The sequence below is a fragment of the Anoplophora glabripennis genome, unplaced genomic scaffold, assembly GCF_000390285.2.
Source record: "Anoplophora glabripennis isolate ALB-LARVAE unplaced genomic scaffold, Agla_2.0 scaffold566, whole genome shotgun sequence".
Classification (NCBI taxonomy): domain Eukaryota; kingdom Metazoa; phylum Arthropoda; class Insecta; order Coleoptera; family Cerambycidae; genus Anoplophora; species Anoplophora glabripennis.
This window is the reverse complement of record NW_019416687.1, coordinates 210,386-237,291: the sequence shown is the minus strand read 5'-3', so window position 1 is coordinate 237,291 and position 26,906 is coordinate 210,386. Positions and strand designations below refer to the sequence as shown.

Below are 26,906 nucleotides of genomic sequence, written 5' to 3'. Positions count from 1 at the left end.
GAGAACAGATTCGAAAACATAAAAACATTTATACATTTACATCCGTTCCAGCATTTTTCATCAATCTTTTTCCTATAAATTAGTTAACAAATCAAATAAATTCGCATTAGATTTCCGCAAACTTGTAACCAGAAATAAAATATTTAAAATTATAGCTACTTGTCAAATAGCTTCTACAAAGGACCCCGCACAAATCTTATGGAAATTGGGTCCCGGTCAAATTCGCTGAATTTTTGATATGTGATAGAGTTCATCATACTGGTCAATTGTCTCAATGGCCACAAAGCTCAAAAATGGATAGTTTGGCCGGTACAGAGCTTTAAAGCTCCGAATATCCTCCACGGATTTATGTATATGCGCAGTGTGTATAGACTTTTGAAATAGCCTATTTCATTTTTTTTATTATCTAGGTTTATATTTTTGAGGTTGCTGAATTCAGATCTGTTGTTAGATTTTCAAAATTGACAGTTGGCAGCTGTCAAATAGCTGTCAATGTGCTATAATAAAGCCAAAAACTTGTTTTTTTATGTTTTATCTTTCTTTTTTTTTAGTTCGATAAGTTCAAAGACGATATCAAATCAATAACAATGACTATCGGCAGCTGTCATTTAGCTGTCAACAATTCTTCAAAGTCCGGTAATAAAGTCAAAAAATTATTTTTTGTTTATAACTTCAAGTTTTTTAGATAAGTGAATATAAATATGATATAAAATTATGTAGTCATCAGCTTACAGCTGTCAACAAGCTGTCAACTAACTGTCAAAATGCAATAATAGAGCAAGTAACTTATTTTTTGTGCTTAACTTTGTGGATAAGAAATCAAACATGATATAAGTTTATGACATCACTTTTGAACTCAGTGATCTAAGCAACTTAAAGCTTTTTAAAAAAAGTAACTTTTTGACTTTATTATTGCATTTTGACAGTTAGTTGACAGCTTGTTGACAGCTGTAAGCTGATGACTACATAATTTTATATCATATTTATATTCACTTATCTAAAAAACTTGAAGTTATAAACAAAAAATAATTTTTTGACTTTATTACCGGACTTTGAAGAATTGTTGACAGCTAAATGACAGCTGCCGATAGTCATTGTTATTGATTTGATATCGTCTTTGAACTTATCGAACTAAAAAAAAAGAAAGATAAAACATAAAAAAACAAGTTTTTGGCTTTATTATAGCACATTGACAGCTATTTGACAGCTGCCAACTGTCAATTTTGAAAATCTAACAACAGATCTGAATTCAGCAACCTCAAAAATATAAACCTAGATAATAAAAAAAATGAAATAGGCTATTTCAAAAGTCTATACACACTGCGCATATACATAAATCCGTGGAGGATATTCGGAGCTTTAAAGCTCTGTACCGGCCAAACTATCCATTTTTGAGCTTTGTGGCCATTGAGACAATTGACCAGTATGATGAACTCTATCACATATCAAAAATTCAGCGAATTTGACCGGGACCCAATTTCCATAAGATTTGTGCGGGGTCCTTTGGAGAGGATTTTTTTATTGTAGGTAGAATGCATTAATAATAAGTATTTTCAATAATCAAAATAGTTGAAATTCCAAAACGGTGTTTAAAGTTACAAAAATTAAAACCGTTAAAACATATTGAGGACCTCTGGAATCCTCCCCGACTTGCAACTACATAAAAAGTGATGTAGTAAACAGAACAATTGATAATTCGAGTTTATTTATCAGTTTTACTTTTGTGTTCCGTTGAAAAAATTGCATAAGAATCGTTTACACATTTTTTTATGTTTATTATAACAACGAAATTATTACGGGTCAACAGAAATCGGCCAACTTAAAGAAATTGATTTGTTGAAAATTAATCGAGTTATCCAGAACCAACCACAAATTTAGTGCATCATTTTGCATTAATACTTGTTTTTTTTTCTGTCACTGTTTAGGCTTCGCCCTGCAATCCCACCAAAAGTGGGCAACCCTGTAAGCTTTCAGTAAAAAATTTCAAGGAGACATTAAAATCTAGTTTTTCGCAATTTGTTTTACTATTTTGGATCCATTTCGGTGGACACCGTTCATAATATAATGACCCAACTTGATACATTTACAAAATAATTTTGCATAATTCTGCGGTGTCTCGACGAAATCCGAAAGCGAGGCAAAAATATATTTTAATAAAAAGTAACCTTCTCCGCTGCCCCAAAGCTATAATCGGTGGTTGAAAAGCGTGTAATGCGAGCGGCAAAACGAAATTTTCAGCAAAACGAGGCATCTTCCACACAATAGAGATAATTACATACTTGAAAACCGACGTCTTGATGTCAATTACTGACTATAGTATCCTCTAAATAAAGAACGGGTTTTTTTGTCGGTACACCATGAAAATGTAATTCCTATGCCGAGTGATTCACTCATTGTTGAATTACCCGTCTACGTTATTGTTGATTTTGAAATAAATTGCCGTAGTCTCGAGCAAAATATTCTAGTTGAATACGTTTCGGTATTTCCAAGTGCCGAAGAGCGTGTCTGGATTCCGATTTCATTAACATTCTGTACAAACTCTTCAAAAATAACTCGAGTCGACTAAAAAATGCAACGCTTTTCAATACAATGTAATTATGGAAAGTCCAAAAAAATCATTGGTGTGGGAACTTTACATTTTTAAAATTGCTATGCCATTGGTTTTTTTTGACTTCTCATGGTTACATTCTACGGTAACTGCATCAATAATTAATTGCAATTATAACATAAATATCGTCTACAATGGCTTATGAAACATTGAATTTTAGTAGAACAAAAGAACTGTTTAAAGTCCTCTACCTAGTAAAATCTGCACTACTGTATGAGATATCTATAGATATATATAATACATACACGCTGTCTTACGGTAACGACCCATTAGCTTCCAGAACGAAGAAAGATATAAGAAATTTTCCTCGGAATTTTCGAAACGCTTGTATCTGTCAAAATTTTTATAAAATCGATCGATATCGATTAGATATCTCGAAAACAGTTAAATGTAGTTACAAGGAAGCCTCGAAGAAAGCTTTAACGTTTCCTACTTTTCCATTTAAAATAACAAAGTTGGCAGCTACTTTCGGTATAACCGGAAGTGCAACAATACCTAAATTGTCAAAATTAACATCGAAGCAATCTCTGAAATATTCTAATGGGCCGGTACCGTAAGACAGCATGTATGTGTCAATTTTTTTACTATGGTCTAATTCACCAATAATTGCCATTATACAGGGTGTCCCTGAAAAGGATGAACAACGCTTGACCACAGGTTCCTTGGATGAAATTAAGACTATTTAGCCTAATTTACCCATATACAAAAGTGCACGCCTACTGAGATATAGCCCTTCTAAATATAGAACAAATTACCTAGGTTTTTTTTCAAATAATTTGAAAACTATTTTTCTTAGGAACTTCAAATTAAAATTGTTGTTAATTTATACTTCATTTTCCGATAAACACCATGTTTTTTGCAGCTGTGGAAAATAGTGTATTGGAAAAACGTCTTTGCATACATTTTTACCTGTACCAATAGTTGCCACTATTTTTAACCACTAATTGACATGTTTGAGGGAAGGTGGGAAATTCTGAATACTTTAAAGATATTTTTAACCATATTTTTTTACCACATAGGTATAATTTATACTTTAAACAATCAAATAAAGTCAAATTAAGGATATACCTATTGAATTATTTATGTAATTTTTGCCTCGAATTAAGTACTTAAAGAAAATTGTTCCTTTCAAGTAAATATTCTGAACTTATGAACATTCATAGGCCAGGAAAAAGAGCTGGGAAATGACCATTTCGCGACTTTTTGTTTCGGTAAGCTGAATTTATCACTATAGATGCTAAATATTATGTACAATAACATATTAGTTTACACAGTCATAAAAATGGGGGGAAGTTTGTTTACAGGGTGGTTAATTGTATAATTTTTACGTAAATTCACGTTTTTCGCTTATAACTTTTTTCAGTTCATTCCCACGAGAAAACAGTACGGTATTTTTTTTCGTCTTCAAAAGACCTACAAAACTAGCCCTCGAGCCTCAAAAAATATTGATTAGATCAAAAGTTATAAACAGATGAAGTTTATTTATGACTTTTGAATTAAACATTTATAAACGGCGTTATTATTACCAGAACGTTTTGGCATCGCATCCTCTCATTCCTTATCAATGTCTAATAACTCACTCGAAATCTGGGATCGGTAAGTTGAATAGTTTACAAGTTATGGCCTTGTAAACAAATTAACTAATTATTAGTCCGGACGATCCCGAGCATCTTCCACAATCGCATTGATTTTTTTCATGGTAGATTTCATAATAATACATTGAAATCTATCATTTTTTTTTTAATTTCAAATTTGCAACCTGGAATTTTTTTTGCAAAATGAAATATACCACGTACGCGCGTGATATAGTCATATAATATTACATATTCGGAAAGCTTCTCAAAAGAGCTTTAAGTTAAAAAAAAAATCGTCAAGATTCGTTGAAAAACAACGGAGTTACACACTGTCAAATTTATTATTTTCAAGCGAATTTCGCTTTTTTAACGGCAGGACTATGAATATTATCGTAATTTTCTTCGGACTTGCTGTCGTTCGCTTCCACCACCCTTCCCCCGCGTCACGGCTCGCCAAAAAATCAAGCTACCCTCTGACTTTTAACAATATTTCTTATGCACTTAACATACTTCCACAAATAAAATATCTTTATCTGGGAAAGTACTCGGGTTGCCGGTTATGTCAGTATTTTTTTTGCCACTACCAACCGTATTTGTTTAACTATAAGCCGTCAACTTTGACAGTCTGTAATTCCGTTGTTTTTCAACGAATCTTGACAATTTTTTTTAACTTAAAGTTCTTTTCATAAGCCTTCCGAATATGTAATAATACATAACTATATCACGCGCGTGCGTCGTATATTTCATTTTGCAACTAAGGTTAAAGAATAAAAATAATTTCCAGGTTGAAAATTTGAAATTTAAAAAAAAAAATATTGATTTCACTGTGCTATTATGAAATCTACCATGAAAAAAATCAGTGCCATTGTGGAAGATGCTCGGGATCGTCCAGACTAATAATTAGTTAATTTGTTTATACAATAAGCCGTAACTTGTAAACTATTCAACTTACCGATTCCAGATTTCGTGCGAGTTATTAAACAGTGATAAGAAATGAGAGGTTGCGATGCCAAAACGTTCTGGTAATAATAACGCAGTTTATAATTGTTTAATTCAAAAGTCATAAATAAACTTCTTCTGTTTATAACTTTTGATCTAATCAATATTTTCTGCCGCGCGAGGGCTAGTTTTGTAGGTCTTTTGAAGACGAAAAAAAGTACTTTAGGTACTGTTTTCTCGTGGAAATGAACGGAAAAAAGTTATAAGCGAAAAACGTGAATTTACGTAAAAATTATACAATTAACCACCCTGTAACCAATCTTCCCCCCATTTTTATGACTGTGTAAACTAATATGTTATTGTACATAATATTTAGCATCTATAGTGATAAATTCAGCTTGCCGAAACAAAAAGTCGCGTCCAACTCTGCAGGGTGTTAAAATAAAAGAGTGTAAAATATTTAAGGAGGTAATAGTATGAATCAAAATAAGCAGAAAAGTCTCAATAAACATGGGTCCGCAAAGTAACGGTTGCGGAGATATGGAATGTTTTATGTTTTTTAGCCCCTTTTTTTATTTTGCAAAAACGTTGTGTATTTTCTTATAATAGTTGGTTGATGTTTAGTGAAATAAACAGTACGTATTTGACAGTTGTTCTCAGTGCACAAGTTTTCTTTCGCTATGGCTGGTTACTCTAACGCAGAATTAACAGACATGCATTTCATGTATGGTCGTGCTAATGGGAACGCGACGTCTTTATGTTGACGCTTATCCAAATCGCCAGATTCCTTACAACGCATGTTTGGAAGAATTCACCAAAGATTGCGTGATACCGGTTCCTTGAGCAAACAGTGCCATTTATCCGGAAGACCAAGGTCGGTATCCACTCCTAATCCACTCCTAGAGCAGAAGAAGAAATTCTAGCACTGGTAGAGCAGAATCCAGGTACGAGTGTGCGGAGAATATCAGCCGAGGTAGGAATTAGTGGTCCTCTTGTTTGGAGAATCCTTCAGGAGCAACTGCTTTATCCATACCATGTGCAACGAGTACAGGCCTTAAATCCAATAAATGATCATCAAGCACGTTTGTTTTTTTACCGCTGGTTTCTACGTCATGATGCTGAAGACCCTAGTTTTCTTGCAAACATTCTTTTTACTGATGAGGCCGGGTTCACAAGAAATGGAGTGTTTAATTTTCACAATACGCACATTTGGGCCGACGAAAATCCTCATGCTCTAATAGAATCTGGACATCAGGCACGTTTTTCATTAAACATTTGGATGGGTATTGTAGGTGACAGGTTTCTAGGTTCTGTTGTTTTACCAAACCGATTAACAGGCGCTGCTTACCTCAACTTTCTGCAGAACACACTGTATGAGTTTTTGGAAGACATTCCTTTGAATCAGAGGCAACAAATGTGGTTCCAGCATGATGGTGCTCCAGTTCATTTTTCCATGGCCATTAGAGAGCATTTACACCAAACTTTTTCACATAGATGGGTAGGAAGGGCCGGACCTGTTTTATGGCCTCCAAGATCGCCTGATCTGAACCCTCTAGATTTCTTTGTTTGGGGATATTTGAAGACAGTGTATGGTACTCCTGTAAATAGCCTGGAAGAGCTGCAGCTACGAATTAATCAAAAGTGTCAAGAAATCCAAACCAAGGAGGGTGTTTTTGAAAGAGTTCGAATATCGTTGAGACGAACATGTCGTGCCTGCTTGGAAATGGACGGAGGGCACTTTGAACATCTTCTGTAACTTTGTTTTTTGTTTGTTAAAAGCTTCCTTTGTCGGTTTATTCCTAATAAAATAAAATGTTTGAGAAACGAATAGTGGTCCATATCTCCGCAACCGTTACTTTGCGGACCCATGTTTATTAAGACTTTTCTGCTTATTTTGGTTCATACTATTACCTCCTGACATATTTTACACTCTTTTTTTAACACCCTGTATATTTCCTGGCCCATTCAGGTATATTGCTAACATTAACGATAAGTTTTCACAGTTACGAAATTAGCTATTTTCTATAGCAAATTTCGTTTTTATACTTATATGTTTTTTTATGATACTCCCAGAATGCGAAATTTATTTTGATTGTTTTTGTGACGCCTCTAGAAAGTTAGATTTTATTTTACTTTTCGCGACAAAATTTCAGCATTCTAACATAAAACTAGGTGATCATTACAAGGATTTTGCATCTATTTCTTGTAAGAGAGTTTCAAACTGACATGAAGTCAAATGATTCAAATGATTAACTGTAGGTGTTACTTATACCCATTTCTTTTATTAAATATTTGTACTTAATATTGTTCTTCGTACAAACAGATTTTACTAAACATTGTTTACTTTTGTAAAGTAAATATGAAGCAAACAAAATGCTGATTTTGTAGTATCAATAAAAGTATTACTGATTTTTCTAGGTCAACCGATTTTTTTACCAAACACACAAACCACAAGTGTTCTAGATTTGTGACTGATATCAGTAAAAATTAAACTGTTTCTCTCTCCAAAGTTAAGATTTCCCTGCTAAACAAACAGCTTAGCTATGATTATTGTACAATTAAAAATATCTTTAGGTTGTAATTTTTCTAAATGGCTATACTTTAGATTTCAGAGTACTCACATATTTGGTATATGCGAAAACAGAAACCGTCCCGACAAAAGGAAAAGACAACAAAGCAGTCGCACCCGCCTTATCGTTCGCCCGGCTGAGAGGCTAAGGTCAAGGCCCTTTGATCACGTGTGCAACCCCAAGGTCAAACGGCAGATTAGGCACAACGGCACTAGACCAGAACCCACACTTCCAAATAATCCACGGAAGAAGGGCAAGGCCGTCGTAGTGGCTAATAGTAAAAGAACACACGATTTTAGGAGGACGGCCTCCACCAGGTAACCACTCGTGGGACGAGACACCGAAATTAGAAAAAAAAAAAGGGAACAAAAGGCACTTCACGCGGCCGCTGCGTCGCGTCGGAAAAGGCAGGACACCTAGGTAGGCAAGGCGCGTAGTGTCCGGAGGTATACGAGATCGTAGCCCCGCTGTAACCTGCAAGCTGGAGGTTTGTATACTGTTTGAAAAGAAGGCAATCCCGTCTACTACCGCCGGTTGAGAGATGTTTTATACCGGCGGCGTATTACCAAAGCCGACTTGTTTCTCAAAGCCGCAGGTGACTCAGGGCCGGACCCCAGCGAACTTTCATTCCGACAAGTTTCCAACTGCTGCCGATACAGACAAATTCAAGGAAAATAAAGCTTACAACACACTATTATGTTTTGATGCTTTAAATGCATTTCAATAAAAATACATCGCTGAAAAAATTCAGTACCGTTCCGATTTTACCCAAAAGAAAATGTTAGGTACTTGCCGTGTACCGATTTAAAAAAACATACATTAATACTAATAAGCTCTCACGTTTTTTTATTCTATTTTAAAAGTACTAAGATAACTCAAACAAATTTAAAAAAATATACATATTTTGAAGAATGTTTTCAAAGTCAAATAATGTTCTTCGATATCAGAAATCTATTAATAAAAAAGATATCCAACTCTATAGACAAGACTGCTAACTGCTGATATTACAGAAAACAACTACTCTATGGGCTATACGCCCCAACTAGTTTTGAAATCCACCATGCTAGTACCGAGGCAAAATAAATACTACAAATAATATGTCTAAATGTAGTTCACACCAAAACATATTGAAATTGTTGAATAAAGCAATCATCTCGGCAATCATTCAAAGATACAATAATTGTAGCAGTTGTTCAAAGATTAATAGGTAATTCTTGAAGTTGAGAGTTAAAAATCTTTCTTTGATCTTTTTATTATAACTTTTTTGATTTTGATTACATCTTGGCAATTTTTTGGTCGTAAAATTATTAATTTAATATATGTACACATAATTTGTGAATAGTTGGGAGATTTAATCTTTTTTCAGAACAATCAAATTATTAAATTAAATCTAAAAATGCTGCTAAATTTCGGTGCGGCGAAATTTCGGATTATGGCTACTTCCGTGTAAAACAAAGAAAAGCAGTAAAAATACAAAAATAAATTATTTTCGGGGATAATTTTTAATCAACTGAACTAAATTATGATTTTAATCATGAGACTTTCTTATTTAAATTATAATTTAAATCAAGTCATAAAATCCAGGATGATCGATGGTTGGTCACCATTACAGAGAAAATGGAAATGCAAATAGGAAACCACAAGCGGGAACCTTTATGACATGTTCAAAGTATATGACTTAAAATTCCATCTCGGTAAGTTTACCACCCTAAGAGCTGTGACGTCATACCAAAGTTCTCATTTTTCTCTACAACTTATTAAAACAGTTTTCCGACATATCGTCCCACTCAAAAAATATAAAATGATATGCCCGTACAAAGAAAATCACTGGTTCGATAAAGTCTGTTATAGTCTTTCCGATCTCATTTGAAGAACCAAAAGGTTGGCAATATGTACCAGGTTCGGTCGTTGACGCAGCAATTTGCCATTGAAATATTTGAAAAACTTGTTCCCATATTTACTTAGACATACCCATATACCAGCCTGGTCACCCAGTTGAAGAATGAGCTCGCGGGCAAACGCGGCACAAACACAGCCGCACTGGTCGACCTGGCCATAAATTCAGTTGTCGACAAATGGCCTATCAGTGCAGTGCAGGTGTGATTCAGGTAATTTTAATTTATTATAGGCACCTTCTATTAATCATTCATATTACAATCGCGAAAGGGAAAAAGGATATTTTGTTTACTAATATTATTACAACATGGCACTTTGGAGACCTTTTGAAACGGAGCAAAACGAAATTTACCATCGATATAATATAATTTTTTGAGGACAAATATTTAAAATGTTGTTGGTGAAATGAACATATAATATAAGTAATAGAAATTTTCTACACATTATATACAAATTATTATAATTTTTTACCTTTAGCAGAAACTTTTTTAGGGACGCTAATGAAACTCATTACATTTTAGAGCTAGGCTTTTTTATACATGTTCAACTGACTTCGGAAAGACTATACATTACCAGCGTTAAATAAGATTATTTCGTGTTTATATTCATTACTGATTATTATTGATAAAAATATTTTGCCTCTATAAAACCATACTGCTAATATTGAATAGTTCCGAGCTTCTCAAAAAATCAGAACCGAGTATAAATGCAAATTTTCAAAAAAAAGATACAATATGATAAGTAGTAATGAATATAAACACAGTAATGCTAACAAAATAAGTACAGACTTGATCTGCTGGTGTTTAATTTCATTAGATATATCGTCTTATCGCTTTTGGAAGGAAACACATATCCAAAAAACTTTTTTAATAAAATGATTAAAAAAATATTTATGAAAAAATAATTTCGATGACATCGCAGCACAGCACAGATAAATTTACCAAATGAAATTTTAAATAAAATACTAATTTAATATTATAAAGGCTTGTGCCCTTTTTCAGTACTTAAACATTTTAGATGCAACGGAGTAGATACTTATTTGTGGCACATTTTTAGTTTTTTCTTATTTATTTGTAAAAAAAATATGAAATATACCCTCTCGCCAAAAGGATCAGTAAAGAATTAGTTTTAAATTAGTTTTGCTTTAGAATATAAGGTATTTTATATTCTAAGAATTTTGCCTAACAAAAAATCTCACACTGAAAAAAGCATTCAAATAAAAAATAAACATTATATAACGTACTTACTTCAGTAAGTTGTTAACGTTTCGAAATTCAATATCTTCATTTTCAGAACTGAGAATGTTGTTTTTAATTGGGTTTTTAATGGTTTTAATCGATCAAAGCCAATTAAAAACAAAATATCATTCTTATTTATAACAGCGATAAGAGATTGATTTTTGAAACGTTAGTGGCTGTATATTTTTTGACTTGTCTATGTGAGATTTTTGATTAGGCAAAACTAATGTCATGAATATAGCCCTTAATTGATCCTTTTGGCGCAAAGAAATACATATTTCATTAATTTTAATTTTTTTTAACATAACAAAAAAAGTTGAAAACACTATATACACTAAACCTGAGAAAGCTACAGCATATAAGTAGTACTTAGTAGTTAAGTGATTCTTTTGAGATTTATACTAGTCATTAAAAAAGTCTTCATCAAACACCGCATTACTGAAAGGTATAGATCTTTTACTAGTAGTTATTTTATTACACTCTGTATGTGACAAAAATCTATGCTTTGTTTACTCGTTTGTTTAATATTCCACATATTTTAAATATATTTCATTAACACAGTGCTGTGATGACACATTATTTATAACTAGTAAAAAATTAAACGTAAATCGATATGAACACAGAATAAATTTTATTCAAGTTCGATAAAAGTCATTGCAATAGCATTGTAAAAAAATTGTTGTATTACTGTGAAGTTTAATAGACAACTTGACATAATGATCACCTTTTTGTAATATTTAAACATTTTAGAAAAACCTGATACACTTACTTTCCTGGTTAAACTAAAATCATGTAATTCAGTATGCCTACAAACTGTGCTTTACTTACTTTTTCACGAGCTTTTTCATTAATAATTTAAGTGAATCCCCGATCTTCAAGAACAAAATTTCAAATAAATGCAAACTAGGCAGGTACTCGAGAAAAAATAACGGATGTATCATCATGAAACATCACAATGTACAATAAGTTATGGACGTCAAGGGGAAAAACGAATAGAATTTTTACAACTCATTAAAAATAAGACTGATTAGGAACAATTAACAATAATTTTTATCATGACATGATCTTAACTTTGATATACTGCTGCTATTTGACAAACTTGGCTTGAATACACTAAAATGAGCTCAGTTCTTTAAAAAAATATCCAAGTATTTTTATGACACCTGTATTACCTAAGTAGATACCTAATATAATGGTCGAATACAAGTTTTAAAATACTTCAATGCACCCGACAAGCTCGAGAAACTTGGCAATGCTCGCGTAAGCAACGTCAGACGCCAAGCAGCTGTTATTTACAAAAGCCCGTCTATTTGGGGTTCCGCGGGGTGCTTGAACGTCCTTGGGCCGGCCCTGTCACGTCACGTGACAGTCCAAGGCGCGACCTTCAAGCTGTGTACAGTACACTCGCCATACCTGTCACTTATAAGGTTTTTCAAATAGGCAGTGCGAGAGAGACAGGCTGCTTAGGTGAATGACTGTACTTATATATGCTTACCTTGGGCCAAAATCACAAAATACCTTCTATTTTATAATTAACATTTAAACGGGAATTCAAATGCAGTTCCGCTAATAAAAAACCGCATACCTTACTACTATTTGCATATTCAATACAACATACCGTTCTTATCGTTGTCGATTTGTCATCCCTTCAATATTTTTAAGCAAAACACCACCAGATACCGAAATCAGCGAATCGATTGAGAAACAAAATGCACATTAAGTAATATCAATTTTCACTTTCACGACGTCCATTTAGTTTAGTTATTCATGGCACTCCTCGCGAGAGTTTATTGACTTCGGCTCAGGTAAAACCATTGCCGATTGCTGCAACCAATTTTTATACACTTGCACATTTAATTACACTATAACAGGACTTTTGTCTCATATCTACGACGTTCGCGGCTGTGCTCTACTTATTTTCGTGCATAAATATTGTCAAAACCACCTATTAATATCTGCGAATGTTACGTTTATTCCGAATCAAAAAAGAATATAAAAAATAGTCGGTTCACAATCGTACCGTCTGTAAAAACAATGGAAATTAAAAATTGGTCCCCGACGACACCTGGCTACAAAAGGTGGAACTATCGAATTCCCCGCCTTCATTCAAATCGCTGCGTACAGGCTCAGACTAGACATACGCTGCATTAAAATAAGAATTTTATACCCTCCCAATCTATACATTATGAATGAATTTAAATACAAGTTCTGACCAAAAACTTTAAATTTTATTAAATTAAATAATATTATCTGTCCTTTTTTACGCCTTTTAAGTATATAAAAATATATAATTAGTTATTTCCATTGATTTTATAAGCTGGTTCTTTATATCTAATATCTGTGGTTATCATTGATTTTATAAGATCCAACATTCCAAAGTAAGTATTTATTTCCTCCGTTTCATGTTCATATACCAACAAATGCAAATAATATTTTTTCCAAAAGAACGATCAACGTACCACAAATCTATAATAGTTTTATTCCTACAGTACAGTAATCCAAAACTGTTTCCAACAGTCAGACGCATGCGCATTCCGATATAATGGTTACATTAAATTCTCTCTGGTTTGGAATCAAAGGCGCTGACTGTAGGAAGTTGTTTCTAATAATTCTAATGCACTAGGAACAAAGCTAAAAATCTGTGTATGTATATTCCAGTGGTTCCGTCTAATTACTGGAACGCAAACACCAAATCATCTCGTTTTGATTCTGAAACTTCAATTTCAATTCATTTCTTTTGTTGCACGTTTGTTTACTGATAATAAAAAAAATAATAATATATTTGATACCAAAATCATGTAATGCAAGAACAAAAAATAAAAAGAAAAAGCTTACTTTCCATAGAAATCTAAGTATGTGAGCAACGTTAGTACTATATTTTCTATGGTATGTGAGCCCGATAGAGATGGGTAGTATCCGTATGATTCGTATAAACGATACGAATCTTTGTTGGGAGTCAGATGATACGACTCTCAAATGGAACGAAACTTTCGTATTTCGTACTCGTACTGGATACTAGAACTAGACAGCTGGTAATGCAAAGACTCCGTACGCAGGTGCGCAGTGTGCTAGTATTAAATACGGTATGGTACGCGTACGGTACGATAAGTACGGGTTAAGAGCTAAGAAGGATTCCGTTATGTTCAAATCTCGTATTATTTAACACAAGCTTCACGTTTAAAATTCGTACAGGCGATTCGGTGCGCGCGCTCGTCAGTTATCGTTCACGTTCACGATATAATTATATCGAAAAGGCTCTTAAGGGCCCCATATTCTTTAAATAGTGTTTTCCGCAAAGACAAATAATTTAAGACAAACATTTAATAACTGAATAATCTAAAGCTTATCAAATAATAGGAATGTTATGTCATGCCACCTGAGTATTTTCAAAGACGCCGGCCGCAGTAAAACGAATAAACAGGTGCAAAAAACGATCAAACCATTAAGGTTTTAGGTACTGAAATCTACGAAAATACTATCTTTTTTATATATAATTCCACATGTAAATATTCTTATAACATTTACTTGCTTAGTCCTACTTATAAAAAGTAAACAATTTTATATGTAGGACTAAGCAAGTAAATGTTATAAGAATATTTACATGTGGAATTATATATAAAAATACAAACGCTTTTTTTTAGTTATTATTTTATTTGAGTAAATTTAAATGGTAACAATGAATAAACAAAACATCAAGGATTTTATTTTTGTGCTTACTTTTGTTCTACACGTTTTACTTTTAAAGATTTCAGTACCTAAAAACGCCAGAAATTTCACTATTTCTCGGCCAGGAATATGGCCACCTTAAATAATCCTTCCTAGAATAACAGAAGAACACTATCCAATACGAACACGAACCTCTGTTGCGTTGTAGCTACATCGGTCCCATCAGAGAGAATTTTTTCAAAATGTGGGCAAACTATTAATGAAAGACGTACCAGGTTAAGTCGAAATAAGTTTCACAGTTATTATTTATAAATTTTAACTCTAATTATGTTAATATTTCAAAATTGTTTTTATTATCCGGTATACCTATATGCTTTACAATTTTTATTAAGAAAGTACCAAAGATTTAGTTCTTTTTTTAATTTTTTATTTATTTATTTTAAATAACATAAATATTTATTTTTAGTAGAAAATATTTTTTAGTTAAACATTTCTTGTATATTTTATATATTAAAATAAAAAACATTTTATAACTTTACTGTTGTTTATACCGGAAAGTTACTAATTTTTATACTTTTATCACACTAAACGAGAAATGGGAGCTAAGACCAGTAAACCAGTTTGCGTATGCTTGCGTATCTTATTATTCGTATTTGTATTTTGTATCAGTGACACGGTGTATCACGCACTTGTACAGCCCAGGAGTAGTGATACGAAACATACGAATCTTTCAGTACGACTCCCCATTCTTAATGGAGTCGTATGATACGAATCTCCGAAAAGAGTCGTTTTGCCCATCTCTAGAGCCCGAGCAGTAAACGCCAAAAAAGAAAAGTAGAGTACTGCGATGTCTCACTCTTCTTTGCACTGTAGAGCAAAAAAGAATTACACTGGAGCAAACTGGAGTGAACCAACTGATACAACAGAAAGAAGTTTTGTTTCAAAACGTACCCCAACTAAATTTTAATGACATTATCGACGTTTGACATTTGACACTTGACGTGTTGTCAAAGTCAAATATAACAAATATTCCTTAACAAAATGCAGCAAACCACAGTTAATTAATTAGTGAAAATTATATTATCATATTTAATCAACTAAAAGGTAAGAAATTATTTTAACGTGGAAAATTAAATAAAAGTTGCAGCTATGAGTCATTCTAGTCAATATTAGCTTAAATTTGATAAATTCTTATTGTTTGTAATAGGGGGAAAAACTTTTTATTATGTGATCTGCAAGTAATCTCAAAACTTCTACGAGTCGACTGAAAAACAACATGAGGTCTGCACACAAAAATACTTTATTAAAAGTAGTGATTTTGGGTGATGGGGGAGTTGGAAAGAGTTGTTTAATGAACAGATTTGTCTCAAATCAATTCGATGAACATTCCTTTCACACAATAGGAGTTGAGTTCCTGAACAAAGATATTGATATTGATGGAGATACCTACACTTTACAAGTTAGTATATTTTTAACAACAAAAACAAAATGTATAATATATGCATATATTCGACACACCACATCTTGGCCTTGTAGAATTTATCTCACATGTCACATTTAATCAGAAAGCACTTAAAAAGTACAATAGAAATTACGCACAATATAAGCTATTTTTATCAATTCAAATTTTTAGATATGGGATACAGCAGGCCAAGAAAGATTCAAGACATTGAGGACGCCTTTTTATAGGGGTAGCGATATTTGCATGTTGACATACGCTGTCGACGATAAATCAAGTTTTAAGAATGTAGAAATGTGGCAAAATGAGTTCTTGTATTACGCAGATGTGAAGGATTCCAGCCAATTTCCATTTGTCTGCATTGGAAATAAAGTGAGTTTTCCACTTTCCACACAATGGGTTACTTTCGTAATAAATTAAATTCTTAATATGTAGGCTGTCCTACAAGGATGTGCACGAACTTTAACAGGAATTCCTTATTTAAAAATAACTTTTTAAACCTAGGTTTGGAAATACACCATTTCCGAGATATAGGCCTTTTGTTTTCGATTAAAAAAATTTTATTTTTATATTTCAAGAACGAATATAAAACTTTACAAAATTTGTTACGGTAATGCCTAAGTACTTACAGAACAATATCATATATTTTAATTACCAGGGCCTTAGATTTGAGGGTTTATCCCCTTTGGTAGTGTAACTTCCATCATGGCTTTTTATTAATTAAATTTTACTTTGTCAAAACAACAAATTTATTAAAAAAACATTTATTTTTTTATTTTATTAAATCTAGGTGTAAATTGCATAATAATGATTTTATGCACTTTCTTTTGGTTTTACAATAGAAACACCAGTTTATCCAAAAGATTTTAAATTAGTATTTTAATAGAAAGAAATCACTACCTGTAATAAGTCTGTTTTCATTTAAAAAAGCCATTTACCTACCTTCATCAGAGCTTATTTTTTAGTCCGACGTCCCGTCGGAAGAGCGAGAAGTGTCCCAACTGGAAATGGAAACCTGGTGCAATGAAAATTCGATAACCTCTTGCATAGAAACCTCGGCGAAAAATGCGAGTAACGTGCAAGAGGCGTTTAAGATGGCCGTGCAACAGTGGTTGAGGCTTGAGTCCAGAGCCGACAGAACGGAACCCCTTATTAACGATACCGTGGATTTGACCAAGAAGCAATCCGAAAACCGGACATCGTGCTGTATAGGAGCTACGGACGAATAAGTACTTTGTTTATTTTTACCTGAAGTATTTTTTGTTTGTTATTTATTGACGCAATCTTTAATTCAGTGGAAATGTATTTTGCTTAAACCATCATTAAATTTATTTGGTTTGTGAAATATTTATTGATTGTGCACGAGTATACTGTTATCGTTTAAATACATATTTCTATGTGATTTATAAATAACGGGAGCAGCCTCGTAAAAATGCACATATCAGTGTTAATTAGTGGCTCCCTCTTTGATATTTTCCATTACCGAGCAACTTTTTTCAACCACAAAACAAATTTTACACAAATGTGATATCGTGATTTGATTTATGGGATGTAATTTTACAGCAATTAGCAGTATTCTTTTTACCAAAAACGACACTATTTATTTATTTTTTTAAATACTTTTATTCCCCTAAAATTTTGTGCATTGTTATTTTGTTAACTATGATTTATAATTTAGCGTAACTTTAAAACATTATAATGTAACAAACAGTAAAACTTATAACAAAATGCTAAAAATATTGCTCTAAACTTTGAATAACTATAAATTTGAACGCTTGGAATATTTTAGACGTTTTTTCTACATATATTTTTAATTATTTGTTGTTTTAATAGATTTTTACAAAAACATGATTAACATAGTGAAAGAAAAGACAATGATATTTTCGATTTATTTTTAAGGTTTTTTTCAATGATTTTTATATTATATAAAGCAGGGAAACTTAAAGATTCACAAAATAAATATCATCGTCCTCGTGTTGTACATTCCATATTTTTTTAAATTAAAAATGGTGCTACGATACAATTGAACAAATTTCACTTGAGCCCTGAAATGCGTAAGTCAAAAAGAGAGCACGCATGAACTAGAATTAGATGAAAGTGATCTTTACTAACTACTTTACCACTGCGCATCGTACCTCAGGGCTCGAATGAATTTGGTTTACCTGTAGATGCTTGTTATTTTTTTTAGGTAATAATTGTAGGACGTAATTATTAAATATTGATTTAAATGAACAAAGTTTATTGCATAGATATAGACTAAAAAATTACATTTTTTCTTAGTCTTGGTATAAATATTGGTGACTGGTAATGAAAGTATGTATTTAATAATTACGAATTATGTTAATTGAATTTAAAGATATCATGCTTTGAATAGTGATTTATGTTTTGAAAATACATAATCATTTTTACATAAAATTATATACAGGGTGTCACGCTTAAATATGATACAAGCCTGTAACTTTTTTATTTTTTGGCCTGTTTCAAAAAGTTTTATATGGGAATGTAGGGTAGAAAAAACTATCTAACTGTGATATTGCTGTTTTTATTAATGCAATTCACGGCCAACTAAGACTTGGACATTAAAACAGCTGATTGGTATTAGCAATTTTTTTTGGAAAAAAAATCGCTAATACCATTTAGCTGTTTTGACGTCAAAAAAACGCGTCCTAGTTGGCCGTGAATTGCGTTAATAAAAACAGCAGCATTATAGTTAGATAGTTTTTTTATCCTACATTCTAAAAAAATTTTTTTGTAATTGGTCAAAAATAAAGAAGCTGCAGGCTTGTATCACATTTAAGAGCGACACCCATACTTAACAGCAAAATAATTTTTATAAGAAATCCTTAAAAATTCTATTGATACTTAAAACAAAAATAAGGACTTACTATATATGAAATGAATTTAGATTTGTCTTTATTTTTAATTAGTTTTAACAGTATTTTTGACAGAATAACTTTTGGTTTGATATAACGCAAGTATAATTTCCAAAAAAGTAATAGATAGTACTGTAGGCAGATAAGTAGTCACAAACTGATAGAATAGACAATGTTCTTTAAAATCTAAATTTAGTAGCAAAAAATATATGTCTAAGATGTAAATTATTTTGAATTGGAAGCAAAGGGCTATTATATTTAAGTATGTTCCTTTATATTTGCTGCATCTTGAAAATTAATAACAGTTTCATTCGCAATTTATAGATTTTCTACTGATGCAAAACTGTAAGAATCACACAGCAGTCTACTTATTTGCAGTGGTGGCTGGCAAAAATTAAAGTGGTTATAACATACAGGGTGTTTCTAAATAAGTGTCGCAACGGAAAACTGTAAATTCCTCTTGAAAAAAGAAACATTATTTTCCTCTTCCATTTTTCTCTCCGGGCTTTCGTTTTCGAGGTACACGGTGTCAAAACTTTAATTTTTTCCAAATTTTTTGCCATTATCTTAGAAACCGTGTGAACTACAGGACTGAGTTTTTGTACACGCATTACCACTATTAATAGCTACTTTTTCGCACCCTTCTCGAATTCATTGAACGTGCCAGTGGTGGAGATTTTAAGGTATCGTAAGGGTTTTTTCCTTCTAACTTTTACGCCACTGGAAAAATTAACATTTGATAGCAAATTCTGAAGCGCCAATGAATTTTACACAAAAAGAGTTCTCTTAGTTCATTGCTCTAAAGTCAACCGTTTTCAAGAAAAATGACTTTTTATGAACAAAAACAAACATTTTGCTAACGTTTCGAAAATATTTTGTAATTTAAAAGTTGGGTAGTAATAATTTAGTAGTAAAAAATAGTAGTAAATAAGTAAAATAATAGTAAATAGTAGTAGTAAATAAGTAAAAATTTTAACGAAATTTAACAGCATTTGCAACAAGTAGCTATTAATAGTGGTAATGTGTGTATAAAAGCTCAGTCCTGTAGTTCAAACGATTTCTAAGATATTGGCAAAAATCTGAAAAAAAGCTTTGATACTGTGTATCCCGAAAATGAAAGCCTGGAGAGAAGAATGGAAGAGGAAAAAAATGTTCCTCTTTTCAAGAGGAATTCACAGTTTTCCGTTGCGACACTTATTTAGGGACACCCTGTATAGGAACTTTTCTGAGAAAAAAATTGCAGTATATTTTTTTGGCAATTAACTGATAGACACGAATAGGTGTATCCTAATTTTTCACAAAATTTTCATTTTTTGTTAAAATTATAAAATTTGAAAAATAAAATAGTACCAAAATTTAATTTTTGTGAAAAATTAAAAGCCACTTGATTGCATCAATTGGTTACGAAAACAATATTTTGCCCTAATTTTAACATTTTTCTTTGAAATTCTTTCAACATAAAAGTTTCTTATGTGAATATAGAAATCATCTAAAAACTAGTTCATTACCAAAATATGACCACATCTATTTTCACTGCCAGTCACCACTGCTATTTGCTTATTTGAATTCCAAAGACTAAAATAACATTTTACTCGGTATTTGAAGACAATTTTTTATATGATGAAAGTTACCATGAGCAAAAGGCGATATGCAAAATTATGTTTTTTTTCCCCAATCGTAACTGTAGCAACCTAATTTTAATCACATCAGATAGTCTGAGAGAATAATTTTCCTCCTATTAGTGATAGTATGTACGATCTATAATTTCAGATAATCAATGACATTTTCTATTTTCCACATTTATTGGTGCATCAAGCCCGTCATATTGGGTAAAACTTAAAAAGTACTGTATATTTTAATCTTTTTGCTGCCTTAATTCAAAAACTGTTTTTCACACGGCACGAGTAGTATTTTTGAATTGCGGCAACAATTTTAGGCGAACCATTTCATGTAGTTCCTCAAAAGTTGGCTTGTAGAAAAACAAACTGTAAATAGTAAGATATTTAGCTATGTTAGCTTTTGTACTGCAATGTGTCTTATTTAGAATAAATTGGATGTATATCTTTGAATATTTTTTATTTGCGTTGTTACCTTTTACCAGAAAAAAACTAACATGTCCTACAAATGTCGTTAGCACGTTTAACAACTTAACGTCTCAATGTGTTACAATAAATACAAAGAAAAGTATTTGACAGAAGTTATGGAAGTAGTTTTTGTGTTTTGATTACCGTCGATCAGATTTGAGGCAAAAGTTTGCAAAACTACTCCAAAAATGTCTGATTCTGAAGAAAGTTTACCCTCGCATATAGAGGGGGTTATAAACTAAGCGATTGCAAGTCTAATTCCTGAAATTCTTCAAAAAGCGACATTTTCAAAAGCCGTCAATGCTTTGGACACCCTGTCATGATTCTGTAAGGAAAAGTAAGATGACTGCAAGTTTTAGAGTTCATCAAATGATGAATTGTTTTTTCCTCTTAAAGTTAAATAATCTTATAAAACTATTTTTAGACTAACTGACCGTAAGATAAATGCAATTCTAATGGATGTACAGGCAAAATAAAAGTGCTAGGATATAGACACTAAACTTATATTACAGATATCAGTCATATGCTTACATTTTTCATATTCATATAAAAATTGGCCATACAATCAAACATATTCATCATTCTTCGTCTATTTTTTTTTTTAGTTTTAGTTTTACTACTCCAGGGTTATGATGAATTTGTAGAAAAAATACTAATTTTTATTTTACTCTAAAAATTTCTTTTTCTACCAGCCTAGAAATACTTTTTTTATTTAAGATGTAATTTTTAGTGGAGGCTGGTGAAAGTTACAATGATCATATTCCGATAAAGAACAAACTATACTTATTCTTTAGACATTATTTATATGCTCACAATATAGAGAATTTTTAACAAAAAATTTAAAATGACAAAAAAATTAAAACTGAGGTTGCCCCCTCCATGACTTCAAAAAAAGTGCACAAAAATGTGCAAGATGCATACTTTTTTATTTCATAATTAACTGATAGTTTCAATTTATACGTTTTTATTCACAAAATTCAATTTTCTTTGAAGTTACACCTATTTGAATTTTAATTTGATATACAGGGTGTTTATTAAGTATTTGTATAAAATTCAAAGGGTGAATCTTTGATTAATTTTAAGATTTGGTTCTTGAGATTGGGGGCCAAGAAAGTTTTGTTTGGTATTTTGATAATATTTTTGTTCAATACATGGCAAATTGACGAAATTCGGGGAACTGGTAGTGTTGACGAGAAACTCAAATATTTACTTCGTTTTTTCTTTTATGTTAGAAGGCGCCACATACAGTGTTGTACCTGGATTTAAATAACCATAATTTTTTTGTCGCACTGCATGTCAATTTTGACTAAACATACCTATTCTCCACTCAATTTTATGTACAAAAGATACTCTTAGTTTTTGTCGCTGAAAGCAGCCAGTCTGTAAAAAAACGGGTTTAAAATTAAACCTGCGTTGAAATTTTGTTAGTTGAATCATTAAAAGTTTTTGAAAAACAAGTGAAAAGGAGTCATGTGCTATGTTACTCTATCACTTTACGAATTACTATCACCAAATTAGTGAAAATTTGAAAAAAATAAAAATTCACAAAAAGCGCGTGATGAAATTTTTTTGGACACCCTGTATCTCAAAAACCAAACCGTTGCAGACCCACGTTTAAAGTTTGTTTGCACAAGTATTTGATAAACACCCTGTATACTAACATTCCTAAATAAAAATTTCATGAAAAATAAAAAAACTGTCTTCATATCTAACAGTTGATAATGATTTGAATTTTCCCTTAAAAAAAATATGGGCGTCACACTACATTAACAAATTTGATAACTTTAATTTTCATCAGCCACCACTAATAATTATTGTTAAATGTATTATCTCTTCGTCGATGAAGTAAGATCTAAATCATAAATGAAACTAGTTCAATGTGTATAAAATAAAACAGAATTCAGTAGAAGTGACAAAAGTTATGAAAAAAATAACACATTATGATTTGATTTTAATAATAATCAGCTCTCAGCACTTAGTCGAAAAACAATTAAATTCTTGTTAAATTATGTAAGAAAACAAAATAAATAATATGTAAACTGATATCAAGTGACTTTTGATCGAATGCATTTAAAGATTAATTTCTGAATAACTGAATTTTCTAAAAACAATTTAAATCTGATCTAGCTCTACGTCTATCAATAAACAATACTATTTTGAAACTTTAAAATGTCTAAATTGAGCACTATTTATTTTGTTTTTCATTATTAATATTTATCACACAATAGCCAGTCCATAAAAATTTTTGTAATATTTTACATGACTACTATATCTCTCAAATGAGCCCCTTTAAGGTGCGGTTTCGGTGGTGCGTCTGGCGGCTGCAACTAGCGACTGCAACTGGTCGCAAATTACTGCTTTAATGCATATTAGATGCACGTGGCAACTGTGAGGCGTTCCAGCCGCGAACGCTGGCGATTGAGTCGCAACATCGGCGACTCGACTGCCTATGGGACCAGTCTAGCCGCAGTCGCAGTGAAGAAATGGCACGATTTTCTGCACATGAAGATGAAATATTAGTAGAAGAACTTCCAAAATATATCTCTCTTTTTAATTATGAAGTACTCCCCAAACAAAATTAAACTGTTTAGGATTTAATCGACGAAAAAATCACTAAACTTTATTTCATCTTCTTTTAAATGAGCATTAAGGGTTATTGAAATATCCTTCCCTCTTACGTTGTTTGTATATTATGGGCGTCACACCTCTTGTGCAATAAGGTTTGTTTTAACTATTCTTCATAATCTTCTTTTTCTAATAAAATCAGATATATAAGATCTTTCTCATTCATTTTCCCTATTTAAAACAAATAAATAAAACAATGAGAACCTATTATATTAACCACCAGACGTAGACTAACAAGTCAGTCACACTTTTCTAGATGCTCCAATGTAAACACCCACCCCGCGCGACTAGCAGCTGCGCTCAGTCGCAGTCGCGAGCCGCAGCCGCCAGACGCACCACCGAAACTGCACCTTTAGGCCAACCAATAGAGCGAAAAAAGAGGCTGTTTTTACACTTACTTACTTTTTTACTTACTGTTTAATATCACAGCAAATTTCATGTATTTTCTTTTGAATAATACTTAGTAAATGAAAACCCAAGTGATTGCCCCATCAAAGTCGTGAACAATTTTTTTTTAAACAATAAAAACTGCAAAAAAGTTAAATTTTTTGTTTTTTTTATATCTCAAAAAATAATGATGGAACCGTCTTAAACTCAATACGGTTTTTGTAGAGAATAAAAAAACTTATAAAATGTTTTTTTTGTGCGACCCGATCAGTCCATTTTTTACAGAGGAAATCCGGAAAAACCTCTAAAATAGACCTTTTTTCAAAAATTCAAAACGCCGTCAAATTTGAAGCTGGAAAAACAATCTTGTGGAAAATAACAGATATGTAGATTAATCGTGCGCAAGATGGTTTCTGTCGGATGCATAGTTTTTGCACAATTGCTTTATAAACAAATTTTTTTTTGCACAGCGTGGCGATTCATCAAAAATGATCCGATTTAAATTCTGAAAACGGCATCTGAAAGTAGACGACAAAATCTCCAATTTGTATATCTCGGATTTTCGCCTGGGTGATGGGAAATATGCTAAAAATGCCCTTGAAAGTTGCCCCAAACGATTGAAAGTATGCTCGAGCCAGTGTCGGGTAGCGGTAGTGGGGAAGCAGCAAGCGGAGGACTCTCAGACTTTTCAGAATTTAAATCGAACCATTTTTGATAAATCGCCACACTGTGCAAAAAAAGACTAATTTGTTTATAATGCAATTGTGCAAAAACTATGCATTGGACAGAAACCATCTTGCGCACGACTAAACTACATATTATTATTTGTCATTTTCCGCAAAATTGTTTTTTCCAGCTTCAAATTTGACGGTTATAAATTTTTGAAAAAAGGTCTATTTTAGAGGTTTTTCCAGACTCTCTCTGTGAACAATAAACCAATCGGGGCACACAAAAAACCATTTTATAGGTTTTTTTATTCTCTACAAAAGTAAAACAATTCCATAATTATTTTTCGAGATATTGCAAAAAAACCGAAAAAATTTCATTTTTTTGCAGTTTTTATTGTTTAAAAAAAATTGTTCACGACTTTGCTGGGAAATCACTTGGGTTTTCATTTACTAAGTATTTTTCAAAAGGTAATACATGGAATTTGCTGTAATATTTAAGTGTGCCAAAAAATCTCTATTGGTTGACCTGTTACTTTAAACGCTTACTAAAAAATAAACTAAATGTTCCAATTGAACAATTTTGTCATATTAGCAACTGTTTTATACGGTATACTGAAGATTTAATTAGAAAAATTTACAAAAATACAAAAAATGTTGACAATTAATTTCACTATCACGATTACTTATAATTTTGATGTTTTATGGTGTTTTTTGCAAAACGAAGAACTAATTCCTTCAGTTATGGGAAAAAACATTGAAGTAATATAAAATTTTGCTTGATTATGATTTCCTTCTAAACCAAACATCTCCCAGTATAGCTAACTTGCCTTATTTACTATTCAGACAAGTAAAAATTATTAGTTTTTTTTAAACCAAATTTTTCCGATTTGGTGATAAAACGGTGCAAACTTTATAGCGGTCATTGTATAATTTTTAAAATATTGATATAGGAGATACAGCAATAAAATTTGGAAAATGCTAGTTACTGAAAAATAGAAACTAATATAAAACATTTCTTTCTGTCTGCAAAAACATTTTGGTTAAAATTTAAAATATATCTTAAATTACACATTTTTAGATATCGTAGAACAAAGTATGATTTGAAATATTTCCTTAAAAGAGAAAGTGTTGGCACCATTATTCAATATCCCATTTATTTTTAAATTCATGTTTAAAATGAAGAGTCGATACATTTGAAACTTATAGTAGTTTTTATTACAACCATTTACCTGAAATAGTAAAAATCTGAGGTGCCTACTTACATAATCACCTATTAATCGTAATATTTTACGAAACAAGGTTATAGTTTCTGGAGCAAGCCGAGTTGAACAACCACAATTACTGTAATGAGAATGTCAAAAAAATTATACACTGTACAATTTATTTCGGAACGTTTGTCCTAGGCTTATTTTATTCAATTTTCTCACTTTTTACAGGTTCCAAAAATAAATCCATACGGATCATACACAAATAATTATTACAGATACTGAATGCATTTCAACAGCTCAGGATATGAGAGACACTCATTAAATATAAAAAGTGCTATACAATGCGATATTTAGCTTACGGTATGATATGATACACTAAAACGCTACACTTGATGAGAAACAGAGGTGACAAGAAATGTGTGTGCCTCGTCAAAGACCGACACACGCTAGATAGTCAATTGTTTATAAAAATGCAACACAGGCCAAATTGAAAATACTCATCATTAAGGAAGTTACATAACCGCGAAGTACTTTTTTAAATTAATATTTTGCCATAACTTTGTCGTGGTTAAGAAATTTTGTCGATTCAAGTCACCTCTTAATGGCAAACAGTAGGCAGCCGAGTATTTTCTTTAAACACAAGGTCTTGTCTGTGCGTTTTCATAAGTATGTGTGACATTCTATCAACTATCGACAAAATAGTCAGCTGCTGATTGCCATGGGTTGCTTTGTTTATTAATTAAAGTCGATTATTAATTACACATGTAACAATTTATGGCTCGAAGTTGATTTATGTTAACATGGTATGAAACCATCAGAATTAACAGAGACGGACAACCAATGACCATTTTGTTGATGGAAATGAACATAACAAAAATAAACATGCGCAGCTGGACAATAGTTCCGACAAAAGAAATGCAACACATTCCATTTTTTGACCGACTTAACTGTCCATTTAGAGAATAGAGCATATAGTGTCGCAAAATATGAGGCATATTTACAAAGTACGACACTGATGCTATGTGGTTTTTGTTTTCGACAAGGTTGGCAATACTGCATTCAAGGCTAAAGTATTGAGAATAAAACACGGGCTCATTGCTCTTAGTTAGTT

The 26,906-nt window shown here is 32.0% G+C and overlaps 2 protein-coding genes across 4 annotated transcripts in view; one reads left to right on the top strand and one right to left on the bottom strand.

The window, feature by feature from the left end:
- LOC108911754 (nuclear hormone receptor FTZ-F1 beta) overlaps nt 1-12,847 on the bottom strand; it is a 92,385-nt gene extending 79,538 nt beyond the window's left edge. For 2 of the 3 annotated variants that reach the window (XM_018716763.2, XM_018716765.2), the window contains exon 1: nt 12,444-12,847. The gene's annotated coding sequence lies outside the window, so the exon portion shown is untranslated. Of the gene's footprint in view, nt 1-7,742; nt 8,185-12,443 lie in introns of those variants that run through there. The other variant, XM_018716764.2, reaches the window with a different exon arrangement.
- A 2,637-nt stretch (nt 12,848-15,484) lies between these two features.
- LOC108911757 (ras-related protein Rab-9A) lies at nt 15,485-17,295 on the top strand. The gene is made up of 4 exons (XM_018716769.1): nt 15,485-15,595; nt 15,699-15,950; nt 16,125-16,322; nt 16,916-17,295. The coding sequence occupies exons 2-4, from the start codon at nt 15,768-15,770 to the stop codon at nt 17,177-17,179; spliced, it is 645 nt and encodes a 214-aa protein (XP_018572285.1). The 5' UTR covers nt 15,485-15,595; nt 15,699-15,767; the 3' UTR covers nt 17,180-17,295.
- Nucleotides 17,296-26,906: the final 9,611 nt, after the last annotated feature.